We start from the raw sequence: 20,223 nt of genomic DNA, 5'->3' as shown, positions 1-20,223 counted from the left end.
ACAATGAAAAACAACCCTTTATCTATGTAGTGTCGATATTTATGTAATAATTGTTAAATAAAACTTGTATTTTATTGTTTAAAAAAGCACATAAAAAATATATTTTGTGACAATTGTTGACATGACCCGTTAACTATTGTTGTCTCCCGTATATTATTACTACTTTTTTTTAATATAGAATGGCGTTGCACATGTAATACAATGCATTTGCCAATGTCAAGTTAATTGAATTCTTAATTATAAAATATGATAGACTATAAATTATAAAGAAAAACTTTAAATTTATTCCATTTAATTTCAGAAAAACAACTAAAAGTCTGTACATAATTGGGTTCCTGCTCGCCAGGATGAGATGGATATCTGTAGGGAGGGGAATAAGCAGGCCAGAGATTTAAAAAAAATTGGCATTTGGTCATTTATAGGGCAAACAAAGAATATGTGGTTAAGATCTTCCTCTTCGAAACGAATTATTACTACTTAAACTATTACTTAAGTACCTAGGATTGTTTCGCTTTATAAGAAACATCAGTTCATTTTATCTTCACATTCGTTTAAAAATGCCATAACTAGACGAAACAATTATCCCAAAATTAATTTTTATGTGTTTTTTTAACAATAAAATACAATTTAGTAGACACAAAAAATATGTGTTTGTTTAACGTTTAATTCATAAATTAAAATGGAGTTTTACAAATTAAACGCCTAATCTATAAATAGTGTCGACATTTTTTTTTACAACTTTGCCATTTTGAAAATGGTTTTGGATCCGTATTATCAGGAAATTAATAATACCATTCTCCTATATCCAACTACATCCGCTTCATTAATTTTTATTACCGTCCTTTCCTTACTCCTCCGTTCTACATGTCCAAACTATCTCAATACTCCTTTCTTTATTTTATCGACAATTTAAAACATTGTAAGTATGTCCAATTACTGGTCAAATTACATATAAGCTGCATAATAAATACCAAATCCTGTTTTCTGGCGTTTTCTAGGATGTAAAAATTGATATGAGGTTCGGATCTTGCATACATCCAAATTATAAGGAAATCAAAAACTAATACGTTTATCATACATCTTGTGACGCTTAATTTTTTAGTTTAAGGTAGCCATCTATGGATGGTTCGAGAAACCCCGTTTTATTAAGCAGATACCCTTTTATTTAGACGTAAACAAGATACTAACAAGGCTTTGCACACACCCACAAATGTTGTGAAATATGTATTCTGCATTCAAAGTCTTTGCTTTTAACCAGGAATGATTTTGTATCAATTAAAATGCAAACAAATGTTTTGTTTACCAAAAAAATATATTCTCAGTTTTCAGGGTAAACCTCAATTTCTGTTATTGAGACGATTAATTTTACCAACTGTTCTCTACCAAAAGAAAATACCGTAGTAAGAAAACTACACAACGGCAGCACAAACACGATTTTCTTTGTAATGTGTTGAGTTATTCGGTAGGGCGCATTGTTTTCGGTATGGTGTTTCGTCTTTGGTCTGAAGTAGACATGGTCGATTGAATTAAAACCCGAATGAAATAAAGAATTTAAAAACAATCATTACATAGTTCGATCATTTGAAGCTTATCACGTCTTTAGTGTAGGTTTTAATTTATTGGCAATTTAAAAAATTTAAATTTTGATATCTCAACATGGAAAAATAAGAATATGGAAGTCTGAGTATTTAAAGAGCTTATGACCTATCATAAGCTGGTTAAATTATCACGTTACACACGTGCAATATTCACCAACTCTACCCATGATTGACAACCGCACAAACCAAATTTTTGGAACTCCTAGATATACTGATCAATCTCGTGGCACACTACATATGAGTTCACAATAGCCATCTTTAAATAGAAAGGGTCTCTGCCAAATAAAAGCTCTCCTCAATCCAACATATATGACTATTGTGAACTCACATGTACTATGTAATGAGTTTTATCAATATATTTAGAAAAAATATAAAAAATTGCGTGGTGCGGTTGTCAATAATGGCTTGAATTGGTGAATGTTACACGTGTGTAAAGTGATCACTCAACCAAGCCTATGACGGTCGTAAGCCCTGTTGATGCCCAGGCCTCCATATTTTTCTTCATCTCTGTTAAGATGTCGTTAAAAAAACTATAATACTTATTTCTGCCATGCTTCTTTCACTGTTTTGACATTCGAATATCGTACATCGTTTTCAGCACATCCATCAGTCATCGTATTTTGATTGCATTCAGACTTGCTTTCATCCTTCTTTTGCCAACTCCATGCTTCACTTCTATAAATCATAAATTATCTTTTTTCTATAATTTTTTTTTTTAAGTAAATCAGTTTTACTATTCAAGCGCATAAATGAATCCAGCAATCAATGCAAAAATAAGATGCGTATTGCGTCTTTTAACCTCATAATAATATATTTGAAAATTTCGACCAATTATTTTAGCTGAAAAGAAATCTAGCCTAGAAAAAGTCATGAATATCATCCTCATCGGATAATCGATTAACAGTCACCCATTAGTCACATCTCTACTCTGAGGGGTCCGTTTGTCGCCATAAAGAGAGTGTACTTTTAACTCGTATATAAGCATTTGATCCGAGAAGGTGGGTTGTTTGGGGTAGGTTTTCAGGATTTCTAAAGTGTTTAGTTAACAGACGTCAATATACCCCTAGAGATCACGATTTTTTTTTTAGAGGTCTACCCTTTAAATAACCAGCTCCGAAAAAAGTAATATCAGACTTATTTCAGTTTTAATCAAGCCGGTTATTTGTGTACATTGGATTATTTACAGACTGTTTTTTAGTTATTATAAAGAAAATTATAGACACTTATATAAATATCCATAAAATATATATATAAAAAACATCAAATCAAAATATATGATAACTTCATATCAAAGAGCAGATAATCCATAGTGTAAATTCGAAACCATCTTCACTTCCTGTTTCGTAATTCCGGTCGGCGGAAAGAGATTTCCGGTGGCAAGTCTGCCATGATTTTTTCAATATATTTACTTAATGTGTTTTTGTATATTTTCTGAACGATATTTATAATATTTTTTAATATCTCAACGTAGATGAAGAAGAATACCGAAGTCTGAGCATTTACGGGGCTTACTACATTTAGGCTGGGCATTTAGGCTCATTTATGTTCTTCTGAATCTATGTTAAGAAATCAAAAAATAATATGGATAAATAACTCCAATAATTGGAGACAATCCAAATATATGAACAAGTATTTGGACACACTAAAAATGTTGTTAAAAATTGGATGTTATATTATATTTTGAAGAGAGGGAGATCCCTCATATGATGGACCGATCAAGTTAAGGCAGCAGCAGGCACCTCGATGGTTGGAGCGCTACGTGCAGCGCAGTTAAGGGATAACTGGAGAAGAGTCATTGCTTCCACGAGGGTCACAACCCTCAGTAATGAGGAGTAAGATGAAAAATAAGAAATATTGTATTTTGTAAAAGTTTGAATTTTTGATAGTATATTCATCTATATTGAGATGTCAAAAAATAATATGACAATTTGTTTTGTTAAACTTCCAATTTGAAATGAAATGTACTTACCGAGCCAGGATTAAATTAAAAATAAAATATTTAAGTTCAAATCCGGTGATTACACGGTTGGGTACATATAAAATTGTAGATGTTATTCTCGCGGCGTGTGGTTTGGAAATGTTTTATTTACTCACTTTAGAGCTTTCACATCCCTCGGGGTGAACAGAGGACTTTAGCAGTTGCGAAAAGCCTTTTGTAAGAAAGCACAAAGGAAAACACAACCCCCGTGAAGGTGAGTAGGGTTATTACTATGTTAATAAATGTTCCGTTCAAGGGTGGTTCAATAGCCACCGTTACACGTTTCCAACCGAAGATTTTTTTCTTCTTCAGCTTGGTGTAGACCTTGCGGCCTGTTTTTAAGAGGGATTAGCCTCCTGCGGTGTCGATTCTCAACTGTTGATCCATCTCTTTGGTGGTCTGCCCGGGAGTCGTCTACCATAGGGTTAGCCGTACAGTGCGATGTGAAGAGTCTGGATAGTTCCATTCTCCTCACATGCGCATACCATTGTCTCCTTCGTTGCCATCCCCACCTAACGACATCTTCGATCTCGCATATTTCCCTGATCCTGGCGTTTCTTATTCTATCTCGAAGACTCTTGCCTGATACGCTTCTTAGAGTCTTCATTTCTGACACTCTAAGCGCGTTTTTTTTTATAAATAAAATTTTCAATCGCTAACGACAAGAAAATTTTACGATGCAGACCTTAGGAGAACAAAAGAGGTGTCGGAAGACCCCAAAAGAGATTGTCCGACGGCATAGTCGCTGTGGGGGGTAGAAACTGGCTGCAAGCAGCAACCGACCGGAGGAAATGCAAAGAAGAGGAAGAGGCCTCCAGCAGTGGAGGTCAGAGGGCTCATGAAGAAGAAGAAGAAGAATAACGAAAAGAGAAAGTTTCATTAATCGATTCGGTAGTCACTGATTTTGCATTAATTTTGTGATGGTACGTGATGATTATTAAAAATGAAATACTTGTATTAGATCATTAATTTCATTTCATTTCATTTTACACTACTAGTTTCGATTATTGCAGATGTTTTCATCAACAGGTGATTACAAAAACTAACAAGCAAATTTTATTCAGGTATTAGTAAAGGTGGGTGGGGTAATAACTAGAGAGAGCATATTATTAATTAATGTTTTTTTTTTTAAATTTGGATAAAAAAAATTCTAAATTATTCATGACTTCCCCTTTGTATGCAAGTGAGTGCAATAATTTGTGTGTGTGAGAGTAAAATAAGTAGTTTTTAATTAGGTTTTTTTCAAATGGAATAATTGCAAGGCATCTACTTTCAGAGGCTTGTCTGCAGGTAGGATAGTAAGCATGGGGAAGGCAAATGCGAAAAATACATCACAAACACCCATAACAATTGAAAATCTTTGTTGAATTTATTTTGCACTTGGCGTCAAACGAACCCGCGACGCAAATTTCACAATCGAGCGACTACCCAACTACGCTACGGCACCTTTCATTCGCGAACTCTAATAAATGAATAAATTAAAAATAATCACTAGTAAGTCCACGGCGATGTTCTTTGATTCTAACGACGTCGATTTCTTGCAGTTTGGACATTATATTTTTTATCACAGTCTAAACACAAAATTTCATAAACACCACTTCTATCATAAAAATATATATTTACAACATTTTGAGTGTGTCCAAATACTTGTTCACAAAATCTGGAATATCTCCAATTACAGGAGTCATTTTCATATTTTTTTGACATCTCATCAAAGATGAAAGAGAATATGGAAGTCTGGGCATTTACGGGGCTGACGACCGTCATAGGCTAGATAATATAAGAGTTTCTGCTTAGTAAAAAGCTTCTTTACACCTCACCAATAGATGTCTCTAATGAAGTTCTAGTGATTCAAGAACAAGGTTTCTAAATTGGTTCGTACATATAGAACGTCCAAGAATTTGAGTAGTGTGGTTGTCAATAATGGGTAGAATTAGTGAATGCCCAGACTACCATATTCTCTTTCAGCTTTGACGAGATGTAAAAAATAATATTAAAATATATATTAATACTTATTGCGCCACCCTATATTTCAAGTTTGTCAGTTTGTTTGACAGACTCGTTCTGTCGTCCGGGCGGATTGAAAAGGTTTATCACATTGCTCTGTTTAGTTTTATGGGGTTAATTTTCACAAGTCAGAAAACCTCGACTTTTTTATTTTCCCTCATAAACGGGGAAGGTCGGGGTTGTCTTGTGACCGTTGCGTCTTGGCTAGCTACAACTGTTTGTACATGCTTTGTTTGCACATCGTACATCGCGTACTGTATGTAGCATTTACTCGTAAAAGCGAGAATAAGTCACTTTTTGATATTTACAACATTTAGAGTGTGTCCAAATACTTGTTCACAAATCTAGATTATCTTCAATTTAAAGACTCCCCCATATCGCACTGTACGGCCACGGTAGACGACTCCCGGGCAGACTACCAATGAGATGGATCGATAGCCGGGAACCAACATTGCAGGAGGCCTATCCCTCTTAAAAACAGGCCACAAGGCCTACACCAAGAAGAAGAAGAAGAAGATATTTATATTTTTTTATTAACACACGTTTACACTTTCAAAAACATAATTAGAATGAACTTGAATGAAATAAATGCATTATTGATTCGTCTTGAATTTCAGTCGCGGGACAATTAAAATGTCTTTAAAAGTTTAAAGCCATACAATCAATTTAAAACTTTCCGACAGATTTTCTAATTTACGAGTTTATACAATCAGAAAAACAAATATTAAAAAGTTGCAAATGAGCTTATCTTGTATAAATATCAAAAGCGAAATTATGAAATAAAAACTTTTCAAAGCGATGTATTCTTAAGAATGATTTTAATTATCTTTTGCCCGTCAACAGTATCGAGGCATCAATTATAATGTCGTTAAAAATTAAGACTTCTTTGAAAGCTTTTAAAGTTTAAAAGCTCTGGTTTGGAATATAATTATTTGAAAATGGACGTACGTATACTGAAAATGGAAACAGAATGTACTTATTTATTCTTAACAGAATATAATAATGGCACATTGCAAGGTAAAAATAAAAGAAAGGATATACCTTAATAAAAATATTAAGGATAACTAAGAATACGAGTCCCTAATTACAAATAAAGATAATTAAAGATACCTGTGTATTTGCTTTTAAAATAAAAATAAATAAATAAATAATGTTTACAACATTTTGAGTGTGTCCAAATACTTGTTCACAAAATCTGGATTATCTCCCACTTACAGGAGTTATTTTCATATTATTTTTTGACATCTCATCAAAGGTTAAGAAGAATATGGAAGTCTATGCAGTAAATGCCCAGATTTTCATATTCTTCTTCATCTTTGATGAGGTGTCAAAAAATAATATGAAAATAAATAACAAATAAATTAAACTTCGGGTCCAATTTAAAAAAAAATTCCATTGTGATTCATTTGTCTTCTTTTTCTCTTTCAAATCAAATCGTAATAATTTTGTTTCAATGACCTAATTTTCAAGGAGAGTATTAATATTGGTGCAACAATAACGTAATTACAATTAAAAAAAAACTCAAAGAACATATCGCTCACTCCTTTCAAGAAGGTCATAAATCAAAAATCGTCAATTTTCAGTTGTGCATGTTTTCGGAATGCCCAGAAAATGTACTATATCCCAGCAAAAGAGGCATATTTTTAACTTAATATTTACCCGCTAAGGGCAGAAAGTGTTGTTTTTGCATTTTGAGGAAAGTGTATTGTTTAATTATTTTTTGAAATATACTAAATATTTTTCGAATGGAGAAAAAACCTTCAGGTTTTACCTTAAAAGATCTGTTGCACAGTAAAAAGTTCAATAAGTGACTTGATATTTATTTTTCATGCATTGTATTATATTTTTAAACTTTAAAAACGTTCTCCTGAAAAATCAAGTTTTTTTTATTTATGACGTTCTTGAAAGGAATGAGCGATGTGTCAAAATGTGCGGAAAGACTATTTATATCAGGAGAAACATGGACAGAATTGATTTTATGGTGAAATGCTGCGAGATGGCGCGAGTGTTGTTGTAGAATTGAGAAAAATGGGGCCATTTCTGTTGCTACAACGTCTGAATGGCATCTCCTGTAATATTCTAAAAGTGTAATTACGCCATTATTGCACCAAATGAGCAATATGTTTCTTTATAAAAGACCTTATAGAAAACGTGCCGTACATCGCAGTTTATGGCGTATTTCCTTTAAATTATTTTCTGGCGCAATTCCAACTGGCACTACTTAAAGTAACGTTAACTGGTAGTAATTAAGGACTTAACTAAGTCGCGGTAAGTATGTCAAAAGTATGAGAAAGTTGTGATTTATGCTACAACTTGAAAGTGCTAACCGCCCTATTAAAACTGGCTAAGAGCGCCCACTTTACACGTCTGTTAACATTATTTTCACTTAAAGAAACCTTAATCCAACGCTTAATAAAAGTTCTTTCAATGATAATTTAGAAGAACCTTTAAACATATCGTAGTCATACAGGAGAAAGTGACCAAGTGTATTTTTTACAAAGACGTGATCCAATATTGGCTATTTTACTAGCTTAATATTACCCTGAAAAAAATCCCAAAGGATTTTAAACTTGGAAGTATAATATATTGATTTGTTTAAAATGACTTACTGCATTGATGTTTATTTTCTTGCTAAGCAAAATTGACTTAAATGACCCTCCTGAATATTTTACATTATATTAGTTGGTTACTTCTTCCTGTACGACTACGATATATATAGAGTAAAATCTCAATAGAATTGAGTATTTTTTGTGAGATTCGATACAAGAATAAATGATTTTAAATTATTTTTTATTTCTTTTTGGCGACATGTTTAAATTGTCTTCTTTTATAACTATTCTTATGTTTTTATATATTGAATTTTTTCGTTGAGTAATTTTATTTATCTTTTTTATGTTGTAAATTATTACGCCAAAATATACCAAACGGGTAGTTTCGTAGTAAAAACTCAGACGAAAACAATTTTATATCGTAAGTTACAAATTCTTTTCGTAAACCACATGTTCAGAAATTCAACCACACATTTATATCGAAGTTTTACTATTCTTAAGTTACATGTTACAATTTTAAAAAAGCTAATTTTTTTTTAATATCATACTCAAAATTCAACGACACGTTTTTAGTATATCAAGTCTCTAAAGGAATGCATTTTTTTTACAAATGTAGATAATCAAAAAATGTTTCTTTTACAAATTTAAAAAAAATATACATTTATTTATTTCATAAAGTTACAAAAAATATTACAAGTAAATTCTTTACTACACATTTTTACTTTTAACATATCTCAATATGTACTACTAGTTACGCTGTTCCTTTCCAAAAAAGATCTAAGCTTTTGTGCTTGTAGAGGGACTTATACTCATTGTTTATTATTCATACTTTTTTCTTTGTATTTTTTTATATCTTCTTTTTTTACATCTGAACGAAAATTATTGGAATATTTGGTTCCCAAATTTAAAGTTCTTTTAGAATTGTATTGGTACTGCTTTAAGCTCTTGTAAAATCATTTTTGAATCTCAAAGTAGAAGTTTTCTTTCGATTCATATTAAATTGTTTATTTTTATTTAAAGGAATAACCCGTTAAGCTTTTTATTTTAGAGACTTGTCTGCAGGTAGGATAGTAAGAAAAGATAAGGTAGATTTGAAAAATTCATCACAAATTCTCAGACCAATGATTTTGTTTTCTTTTTCCTGGATTCATTTTGCAATAATTGGAAATGGCCACTCTTGTTATAAGGGATACAGATGACGCATATAGGTGAAGAAGCTCAGGGAAACAAAAGCACTGCTTTATAGAGAAATTAATTAAAGAAGATTAGTAGCTATCTGTAAGAGAATTGCAAAAGCGCTAGGTCTGCTGGCACTGCTCCAATATTGCTAACTCGTTTATTGTTTTCAATCCGGTAGGAATTCGACTTACTTAAGGATTAACCAATATTTTTTTATGGATACAGGTTTTTACTTTAAATTGAACGTTTTCAGAAAAGATTTTCTATGTTAATTTGAATCCTATCCATGAGTACTACTTTGAACAAATATTTTTTTAATTCTTTCGTTTTGTAAAATACAATACAAAATTAGTAATTTGTTTTATAAAAAGTCCTATGTGAAAAGTTCAAAGATACAGATTTTTCACTTTAATTTGGACGTTTTCATACAAGATTTTCAATATTAATTTGAATCCTATCCATGAGTACTACATTTTATATATTTTTTATAATTTTCATTTTGTAAAATACAATACAAAATTAGTGATTTGTTTTGTAAAAAGTCCAAGTTGAATCGTCAAACGTCAATTCCGGTTTGTAAAACGTCCAGTTTGAAGTGAAAACCTATCGCAATGAGTATGAAGAATTTATGTAAAACGTTTACAGGGCTCACGATCTATCATTGGCCGGTTTTTAGTGACCACTTCATATACGAGTAACATTCAGTTTTGTACCCATGATTGACAACCACACTCAAATTTTGGAATACAACATTTTGAGTGTGTCCAAATACTTGCTCACAAAATCTGGATTATCTCCAAATGTGTGTGATGATAATCCAGGATTCGGACCTCACATACTAATAAAAGAGTTTCTGCTTAATAAAAAGCTTATTTTCATCTCGCCAATAGATGTCTCTAGTGGAGTTCTAGTGATTCAAGAATAATGTTTCAAAATTGGTTCATATATATATAACTTCCATAAATTTGAGTAGTGTGGTTATCAATAATGGGTAGAATTGGTGAATGTTACACGTGTGTAAAGTGATCACTTAAACCAGCCTATGACGATCGTCAGCCCCGTAAATGCCCAGACTTCCATATTTTTCTTCATCTTTGATGAGATGTCAAAAAATTAAATAGAAATCAAAAATTTTATTCTTCCTAACGCCTTTGACACAGAATACTCAAATACGTTTTTTCAATTGATTTTATCGTCCTAAATATCATACCATAATTAGGTTTTTTGGACTGAAATTTCTTGGTGAAACTTGTATCTATGTATCTATTAAGTGATCTATTAAACCAGCCTATGACGATCATCAGCCCCGTAAATGCCCAGACATCCATATTCTTCTTCATCTTTGATAAGATGTAAAAAAATAAATTTTGGAATGCTGTATTCAAGCTACTATGCGCAACAATCCTAAGATATCAACTGATTAATTACTCAAAAATATCACGAAAAAGTACCTACCAACACATCACACAAATCACTAAACAAATAAATTGTGAAAACGTGCATAGAACCTCAAAATCCAAAACGCAAACACATCAAACAAAACCAAATCTAACATAATTCTTTTGGTCAAAAGGACTTTGATTATCATGTTATAAAGTTTTAAAACATCCTTCTATTATCCATAACATATTTTATTTAAAAGAAACTGAGTATAAAAGAGATATTCATAATAGATGAAGGAGGTGGGTTGATCTGAAATAGATCGCTTTATTCGGCCATGTCATACTTGATTAAAATCATATACAATAAACTTTTCATACAATTTTATAAATAAGTATTGTGAAATGTACCCTCGTGACGTGAAATGGAGGTGGGTAGATCTGAAATAGACCGCATTGGTCGGCTAAGTCATACATATTTGATTGCATGTCATAAACAATTTTCTTTCTTACAGTTTTATAAGTAAATATTGGAAAATGTGGCCACGCCAAAAACTCAATGAGGGTATATTATTGTATTTTTTAGTGTAATATATATTTAATTTATATCAGGAGTTTTACACATTCCAATACACAGGACCAACCTGCCGATGGTTATGCCTGTAGGAAGAGCTACCGCTATGTTGAACAATATCTCATTGGATATTGATCTGTTCCATGTGTCTGAAGGAGTTTTCCGAAGCGGGATTCTTCTACACCTTTACTAATTATTCTTGCATATAATAATAAAAATAATAAAAGCCTTATCCGCACCCCAATGGTGCATAGGGCACTGCGTCATATAAACGCAGTGTTATCTTGATCGTTTACACATGAAGGAAAGGTGATCAGCCCTCCGCTTCAGGTACCAGTCCAGGGTAATATTGAATGACAGTGAAAAAATCACTTTTATTTATTTTACCCCCCTTGGGAATCGAACCCGGGACCTCCAGAACGGTATTGTTCTTGCGTATATTTTATTTTAATGTATTTATAATGTATACGATTCAATTTTTTTATAGTTTAATGTATATATCAATTGAAATAAATAAATTGAATTGAATTAGATGGCTCGACTCTGGCCAGTGTCAGTACACGACGGATTCTTCAGTTTTATGGACACGTTGCGCGTGGCAATGAGGATAGCCTGGAACGACTGACTAACAGCATGGAGGAAAAGAGAGGGAGAGGAACACCCCCACACGATGGACCGATCAAGATAAGGCAGCAGCAGGCACCTCGGTGGTTAGAGCGCTACGTGCCGCGCAGTCAAGGGATAACTGGAGAAGAGTCATTGCTTCGACAAGGGTCACAACCCTCAGTAATGAGGAGTAAGACGGGGAAGAAGAAGTTATAATGTGTATGATGAAATATAAACGATTGAATAAATTCATTCCCTTTTTGCTTACCTGCAAAGCTTTACCTTCAATAGTTACAATTCGTAGCATCGTCTGGGATTGAACTTCAGAAAGGTGTCTAATTTTTTTAATTTTTTTTATGAATTATTTATTTGGCAGTCACCCAGTGAAAGGATGTTTCTGCCAGTGTGTTTGTTTGCTCATTTGGTTAATGGGCGGGAAATTCGTTCGAGCACTCCGCCATCTTGGATTAAGATCGTTCTGCAACTGGCAGTTTTTTTTAAGAGAAAGCGATCAGTCACCGCAGTGTTCATCCGTAATTATTTTTTGATAACTCTTTCTAAATCCACTGTCGACGTGCTAAGAAACTCAAACTTGATAGAGAGTTCAATTCTTACGAAAAGGGTCTCAACTTGAGACAAAACGTAAATCTTTTATTTTTTATTTTTTTAAAGATAAATATTTGTCCGCCTCCGTATTGTAATGGTCAGCACGCTCGGCTACCGTTCTGGAGGTCCCGGGTTCGATTCCCAGGGGGGGTCAAATAAATATAAGTGATTTTTTCACTGTAATATTTATTCAATACTACCCTGGACTGGTACTTGAAGCGGAGGGCTTATCACCATTGGGGTGTGGATAGGGGTTTTATGTGTATTATATATATATATATATATATATATATATATATATATATATATATATATATATATATATATATATATATATTCATATATATATATATATATATATATATATATATATATATATATATATATATATATATATATATATATATATTCATATATATATATATATATATATATATATATATATATATATATATATATATATATATATATATATATATATATAGATATATAAATATTTGTGTTTTTTTATATTATTTGCATTTTTTCCTGTTCTCTTATACGGCTGTGAAACATGGCACCTTACAAGGGCCCAGAGCAGCCGTGTACTGAGCTTTGAGAATAGGTGTCTGCGGAGAATTTCAGGCTTGCAGTGTTTTGACTTTGTGAGGAATGAAGAGATAAGGCGTAGGATGCAGCAAATCTTGGTTACAACTGTCGTCAATGAAAGGCGATTCAGATGGCTTGGCCATGTACTCCGTATGCCTTCTGAGAGCCGCCATCAAGCTTGCCTCTTTTACAAGGCATCAGGTTCGCGTGCCCAGGACGACCATTGCTGACAGTTCGTCGGCAGTTCTCGTCAGAGCTTCGGGACGCGGATCTGACTTGGGAGGATGCAAGGGAGCTGGCATTTTGACTTTCATGTTTTTTACAAAAATGTTGGTATTATTAGTATATAACCACTCACCGCGAATTATTTTTTTCTACCGGTTTCGAGACATACCCGTCTCTTCGTCAGGACAATCAATCAAACGTGAGTGCTATGGTGGTGACGTGTAGTATTGTTTGAATGCTATTGTAGTGATTATCTTGACGAAGATACGAGTGGTTATAAACTAATATTACTAACATTTCTGTAAAAAAAATGTTAAAAGTGTTTTCAATGCAATACATGATTTATTCAATGATATGATGGGATTGAAGTGAGATTTCATTTGTATAATTCCGCGAACTGAAAACTTTTCAGGTTTTTCTTTCACCGCCCCTTCGTGAGTAAGTTTGAGAATAAGGGCTGTCCCAAAGATAATATTTCAAATATCAGATATATCCCGACACCGTGAAACTTCAAAGCTCTGTGTCATTCAATAACGTACAAAGCGATCGTGCAAGAGTACTACAACATACGAAAACATCTCAAGTGTAATGGATATTTTCAATTTCTTTTGCAAGTTGAGAGTAAACAAAAAAAAAGTTTTCAGGAATCTTTGGGTGTATGAAAACACGTATTCTCTTTGTTCGAGGAAAGTTTACTTAAAATCAAATTTCAGTATAAAGTGTCTCCATAACACAAAGTACAAATCTTAGGTTTTATATCATCATTTTAGAAACTCAACGTTAAAAACAAACATTTTTATAAATAGGTGTATATTATAAGGAAATACTCAATACTAAAATTGATATTTTTTGTATCCTTTCCCTTCCGCTGCCAAAATAAAAACGCGCGTCCCGGTGTTGGGTAGTTACTACACAATAAAAAAACTTAGCGATTTTAAATCGGAAAAATACGGACATTCATTGCTAATCTCCTTAATTAATTATAAATGGAGTCAAAAATTAAAATAATTTAGATTTATTTCCTGAAAACATTAAAAAACCATTTGGCAACGCTCACGGAACAAGCATAGGTCCACTCTTGTCGGAAGCCCAAAAGTTACTGCCGCTAGCCAGAGAACATTGAGCTTTGAGCTAATCACGCTTGCACAGTGCAAGTATGCAGAAGTGAGATGCGAATATAGTGTCGCGGTTCCCGTACACTCTTAACGCTCTGTTTATACGCGAATTAGTTTCCGATATTCACAAAATACCTCCGATGTACCCAATAAATTCTGATAATTACGAATATTATTATTTTAAATCAATGCGTAAATATGTTATGGAGGAATATATTTATATAGATATTATGGTTTTTAGAAACAATGTGTACTAGGTACACAACACCGGGAAGGCGAGTTAAGTATATTCATATTATTTTTTGACATCTCATCAAAGATGAAGAAGAACATGGAAGTCTGGGCATTTACGGGGCTGACGACCGTCATAGGCTGGTTTAAAGTGATCACTTAAACCAGCCTATGACGGTCGTCAGCCCCGTAAATGCCCAGACTTCCATATTCTTCTTCATCTTTGATGAGATGTCAAAAAATAATATGAAAATAACTCCTGTAATTGGAGATAATCCAGATTTTGTGAACAAGTATTTGGACACACTCAAAATGTTGTATGTATATTCACATCATTTGTACATCATCTAATTTAAACATTTGAGCATTTCTATGTTAAGGATATTTTATGGGAACTATTTAACACTTTGACTTCTGAAAAATCATCCGCAAATAGTGTTCTCAAATAACTTTGTTAAAAATGATGTTTCAGTAGGTACCTAAATCATAAGTGTTAAATTCATTATTATTTGTTATTTTTTGACATCCCATCAAAGATGAAGAAGAATATCGAAGTCTGGGCATTTACGGGGCTGACGACCGTCAAAGGCTGGTTTAAGTGATCACACGTGTAACATTCACCAATTCTACCCATTATTGACAACCACACTACTCAAATTCTTGGAAGTTCTATATATATGAACCAATTTTGAAACATTATTCTTGAATCACTAGAACTTCACTAGAGACATTTATTGGTGAGAGGGAAAGAAGCTTTTTATTGAGCAAAAACTCTTTTATTAGCATGTGAGGTCCGAATTCTGGATTATAATAATCACACACATGAGAAACGCCAGTAAATATCATTTATTTTTTATTTTTTAAGCTAATAATTTGAACAGATAATTTATTTACAACATTTTGAGTGTGTCCAAATATTATTATTTGGAGTATTTGGATACACTCAAAATATCATTTTATTTGTATTAGATCCGTTTATTTTTACACATAAATATATTTTATAAGCATCTTCAGCTAATCCGTTTTTAAAGACTAGTGAGAGCTTCAACTTTATAGTGTAAATTGATAAATAAACTTTTCAACAGGTTGAACAAAATCATAAATTTTATTCCCACATTTACACAAGTGCCTTAATGACGATATATCCAGCGATACGACGCGACAATGCACACGTGCGACGGTGATTATCACTAACCTAAAATCATTAGCAATTACAATTATTTGCACACCCAGAGCAAACGCAGATGGTACCAGCATCCCTGTAATTAGGTTTCCGTTTGACTTTGTCAACTGTACTGTGGAACCACATGCAGCAGAAACACAGAAATTGGCAGTCATGTCACAATATTAGCTACCATATTAAGCATTCAGCTTTGACGCCCTGCGCTTTATAGAAACTCCAGCAAAGTGATCATGAATACTTATTTATGTTTTTACAAAAATGTTAGTAATATTAGTATATTATTAGTGTAATGGTCAGCACGCTCGGTTACCGTTCTGGAGGTCCCGGGTTCGATTCCCAGGGGGGGGTAAAATAAATATAAGTGATTTTTTCACTGTAATATTTATTCAATATTACCCTGGACTGGTACCTGAAGCGGAGGGCTGATCACCTTTCCTTCAAGTGTAAACGATCAAAATAACACTCCGTTTATATGACGCAGTGCCCTATGCACCATTGGGGTGGGGATAAGGGTTTTATTATTAATATTAACTTTTTTTGGAAAAAATAAATAACTAAAAATGACTAACCACAAAGTAAATGCTTTAAATATTAATAATATTGAGAATATGATAATGAAATTTGATATTGAATTCCATAGAATTACAGCGAAATACTAAAATGGGTAAAAAAAAAAAATTAAAAAAATAAAGAAAAGTATAGTAACAGATAAAAATTATTGTCTAATGAGCCATTATGCTTCGTTGTGGCTCAGTCGATTAAATTTGTACTTAAATGTGCACGAATTCGCACCCGATGGTGCATAGGGCACTGCATTGTATATGTGCAGTGTTATCTTGTTTGTTAGATACACGAAGAAAAGGTGATCAGCTCTGCGCTGCAGGTCTTAAATAATATCAAATGAATATTTTAGTGAAAAATCACTTGTATTTATTTTCACCCCCAGGGAATAAAAAAAGTTTAATAAATAAATAAAAAAATCTTTTACTCTGCTACATCATAGGGAAAGCAGATAAAATAGAACGCCACACTACTTTGTCTTTGAAAACATCCTTCACCTCTTCTACATGCATGGATATCCTTATGCACACCCGCCGATGTTTTTACAGTATTCTATATATTTATTTCATGGTTTACAACATTTTGAGTGTGTCCAAATACTTGTTCAAATACTTGTCCAAATACTTGTGAACAAGTATTTGGACACACTCAAAATGTTGTAAATAAATTATCTGGTCAAATTATAAGCTTAATAATAAAAATGAAAATGGTATTTTCTGGCGTTTCTCATGTGTGTGATAATAATCCAAGGTTTGGACCTCACATACTAATATTAGAGTTTCTGCTTATTAAAAAAGCTTCTTTACATCTCACCAATAGATGTCTCTTGTGTAGTTCTAGTGATTCAAGAACAAGGTTTCCAAATTGGTTCATATATATAGAACTTCCAAGAATTTGAGTAATGTGGTTGTCAATAATGGGTAGAATTGGTGAATGTTACACGTGTGTAAAGTGATCACTTAAACCAGCCTATGACGGTGGTCAGCCCCGTAAATGCCCAGACTTCCATATTCTTCTTTATCTTTGATGAGATGTCAAAAATAATATTTCATGGTTATTTTAATTTTATTATATTACATAATACTAATACGAAGTCGATAGACAAAAATAGCTGCCTGAGTAATGCACTCATCGCATTTTATTTCCACACTCTTTCTACGTACTGAAATGCCTCAAAGCGATAGGAGCAGCTTATATTTAAAAGAATTTCTTCGTATAATATTCAAAACGCGTGATACATAAAATTCCTCTTTATCAGCCCTTAGCGATGGTCGGCCGATCGTTAATTCCACCGTATTGTGAATAGCGCCTCGTAAAATAAACACGTATTTGGGCTATCGTAAAAACGAGATAAAATATTTTCATAAGGCATCCCGGCCCTGAAAATAACTTTGAAAATGTTGATTTTTTTGCCTGAAAATGGGCAAATTTAATGTAAAACAACGGGTCGGTGAGTGTAAACGAGCGGGCTTGTATTATAAAGTAATACGATGTAGGTTTTTTACGCGAGTTATTTAAAAGAACTGCGTAAATTAATGTAATACGTTGATTAACTAACTAACCAATACGCCGCTTCACCGCAAGGGTAGGCAGAGAGGATGGAACCCCCCACACACACACACTCTTCTACGAAACGGAATTATTTTAAGATGTCAAAATGTAAAATGAATCCTGAGTGGAGAAACAAGTATTTGGACAGTCAAAATGTTGTGAATTAAATAATTGTTCAAAGCATAACCTGCATTCAGGCGTTTCCCAATATATAAAGTAATCCGGGTTCGGATCTTGGATACAAATAAAAGCGTTTCTGCTTGAAATAAGCTTTCTAAATCCAACCATAGATAGCTATTGTGAACTCGATCACGGAACACCATGAGATTGATCATATACGTATCACTCACTCCTTTCAACAATGTCATATATCAAAAAACTTGATTTTTCAGGAGATCGTTTTTAAAGTTTAAGAATATAAAACAATGTATTAAAAAATAAATATCAGCCACTTATTGAACTTTTTTACTGTGAAACAGATCTTTTTAGGTAAAACCTGAAGGTTTTTTCTCCATTTGAAAAATATTTAGTAGATTAAAAAAAATAATTAAACAATATCTTTTCTTCAAAATGCGAAAACAACACTTTCTGCCCTGTAGCGGGTAAATATTAAGTTAAAAATATACCACTTATGCTGGGATATAGTGGATTTTCTGGGCATTCCGAAAACATGCACGACTGAAAATTGACGATTTTTGATATATGACGTTGTTGAAAGGAGTGAGCGATATGTATGACTTCTAAAATTTGAGTAGTGTGGTTGTCAATAATGGTTATAATAGTGAATGTAACACGTGTGTAAAGTGATTACTTAACCAGGTTCCAATACCCAGACATCCATATTCTTCTTCGTCTGTGCTGAGATGTCATTCATGTATAAAGATTAGTACCAGGGTTCCGTTGATGTTCATGATCAATGTAAATATCGGTCACGTGTTGAGACAAAAGGTTTCCTGCATCTAGTTATAGAGGGAACAAACGCCAGAGGATGCCCACGCCGCGAATATCTTTGCGACTTGTACGAGGATATGAGCTGTTTAACGTATGAGGAACTGAAGAGGGTGTAGTATGATGGAATGAATAGGAAAATAATACCTGTCCAATTGGCTCCATCAGCTTGTACTGGTTCAGTTGAAGGTAGTTGCCCGACGCGTCGATGGATACTCTTCTCGACTCTCGAAGAGGTGGTCTTCTTCTCACGGACCTAGGAGAACCTCCCGGCGATTCCGACCCCTCTCCCATGCATCCAGGCTCGTCGCGTCCAAGGGACCTGGACTGCTGAGACACCAGTAGCCTGGCCCTCATCTCCCTGGTCAGCGCCGAGGGCTCCATACTCTTCGCTTTGGACTTATCACTACATTCCGGTACTTCATCATCGTGTCTTAAGTCTAGGCTCTGAGTTTTTGGTACGTCTCTTAAATGAGGCCTGAGCAATGCGGGAATAGACTCTCCAAAAGCCTCTGTCTCCAGATCTAATTTTTGCAATGGTTTGAATGAAGGCACTGTAGTGGCTTGGTTACATTCGTCTCTTCTGGACCTGTCATCATTGGCTATTTGGTTATTCTCTCTTCTCGCTATTGCTACTCGTTCTTGGTCATTGTCGGCAGTCTGTTGGGATTCGTTAAGTTTGGTATATCTATAACTATCGTCTAATTGGCTAAGGGTAAAGTCGACTTCTGTTCTCGTCTTGCCGTTGGGCGTGGTGGGGGTTATCACAGTGGGTTGCTGGGCGGGGGAGGCCTGGAGTGGGGGCCCGGGCGTGTGCCCCCCGAGCTGGGAGTCGCCGTGTGGACCCGCCTGGGCCCCGGGGTGCCTGGAGGGCCGCGTCATGACGGCTCCTTCAGCCTCCACCGTGGAATGTCTGCAAAAATTCAAATTATGAGAAATTAGATACAACATTTTGAGTGTGTCCAAATACTTGCTCACAAAATCTGGATTATCTCCAATTACATGAGATAATCTAGATTCAATAGATGTCTCTAGTGAAGTTCTAGTGATTCAAGCACAAGGTTTCTAAATTGGTTCATATATATAGAGCTTCCAAGAATTTGAGTAGTGTGGTTGTCAATAAAGGGTAGAATTGGTGAATGTTACACGTGTGTAAAGTGATCACTTAAACCAGCCTATAACGGTCGTCGGCCCCGTAAATGCCCAGACTTCCATATTCTTCTTCATCTTTGATGAGATGTCAAAAAATTAAATAGAAATCAATTATTTTATTCTTCCTAACGCCTTTGACACAGAATACTCAAATACGTTTTTTCAATTGATTTTATCGTCCTAAATATCATAC

General features: G+C 33.8%; 1 protein-coding gene across 1 annotated transcript in view; it reads right to left on the bottom strand.

The window, feature by feature from the left end:
* LOC148311508 (calcium/calmodulin-dependent protein kinase kinase 1-like) overlaps nucleotides 1-19,792 on the bottom strand; it is a 66,298-nt gene extending 46,506 nt beyond the window's left edge. The window contains exon 1 of the mRNA XM_088256491.1: nucleotides 19,026-19,792. Within this exon, the coding sequence (XP_088112617.1) occupies nucleotides 19,026-19,760 (735 nt within the window). The 5' untranslated portion in view covers nucleotides 19,761-19,792. The remainder of the gene's footprint in view (nucleotides 1-19,025) is intronic.
* Nucleotides 19,793-20,223: the final 431 nt, after the last annotated feature.

The sequence above is a fragment of the Brachycentrus maculatus genome, unplaced genomic scaffold (genome assembly GCF_059751285.1).
Source record: "Brachycentrus maculatus isolate JH-2025_06_01 unplaced genomic scaffold, ASM5975128v1 h1tg000061l, whole genome shotgun sequence".
Classification (NCBI taxonomy): domain Eukaryota; kingdom Metazoa; phylum Arthropoda; class Insecta; order Trichoptera; family Brachycentridae; genus Brachycentrus; species Brachycentrus maculatus.
The sequence above is the reverse complement of the archived record's forward strand: the minus strand, read 5'-3'. Positions and strand labels throughout refer to the sequence as shown.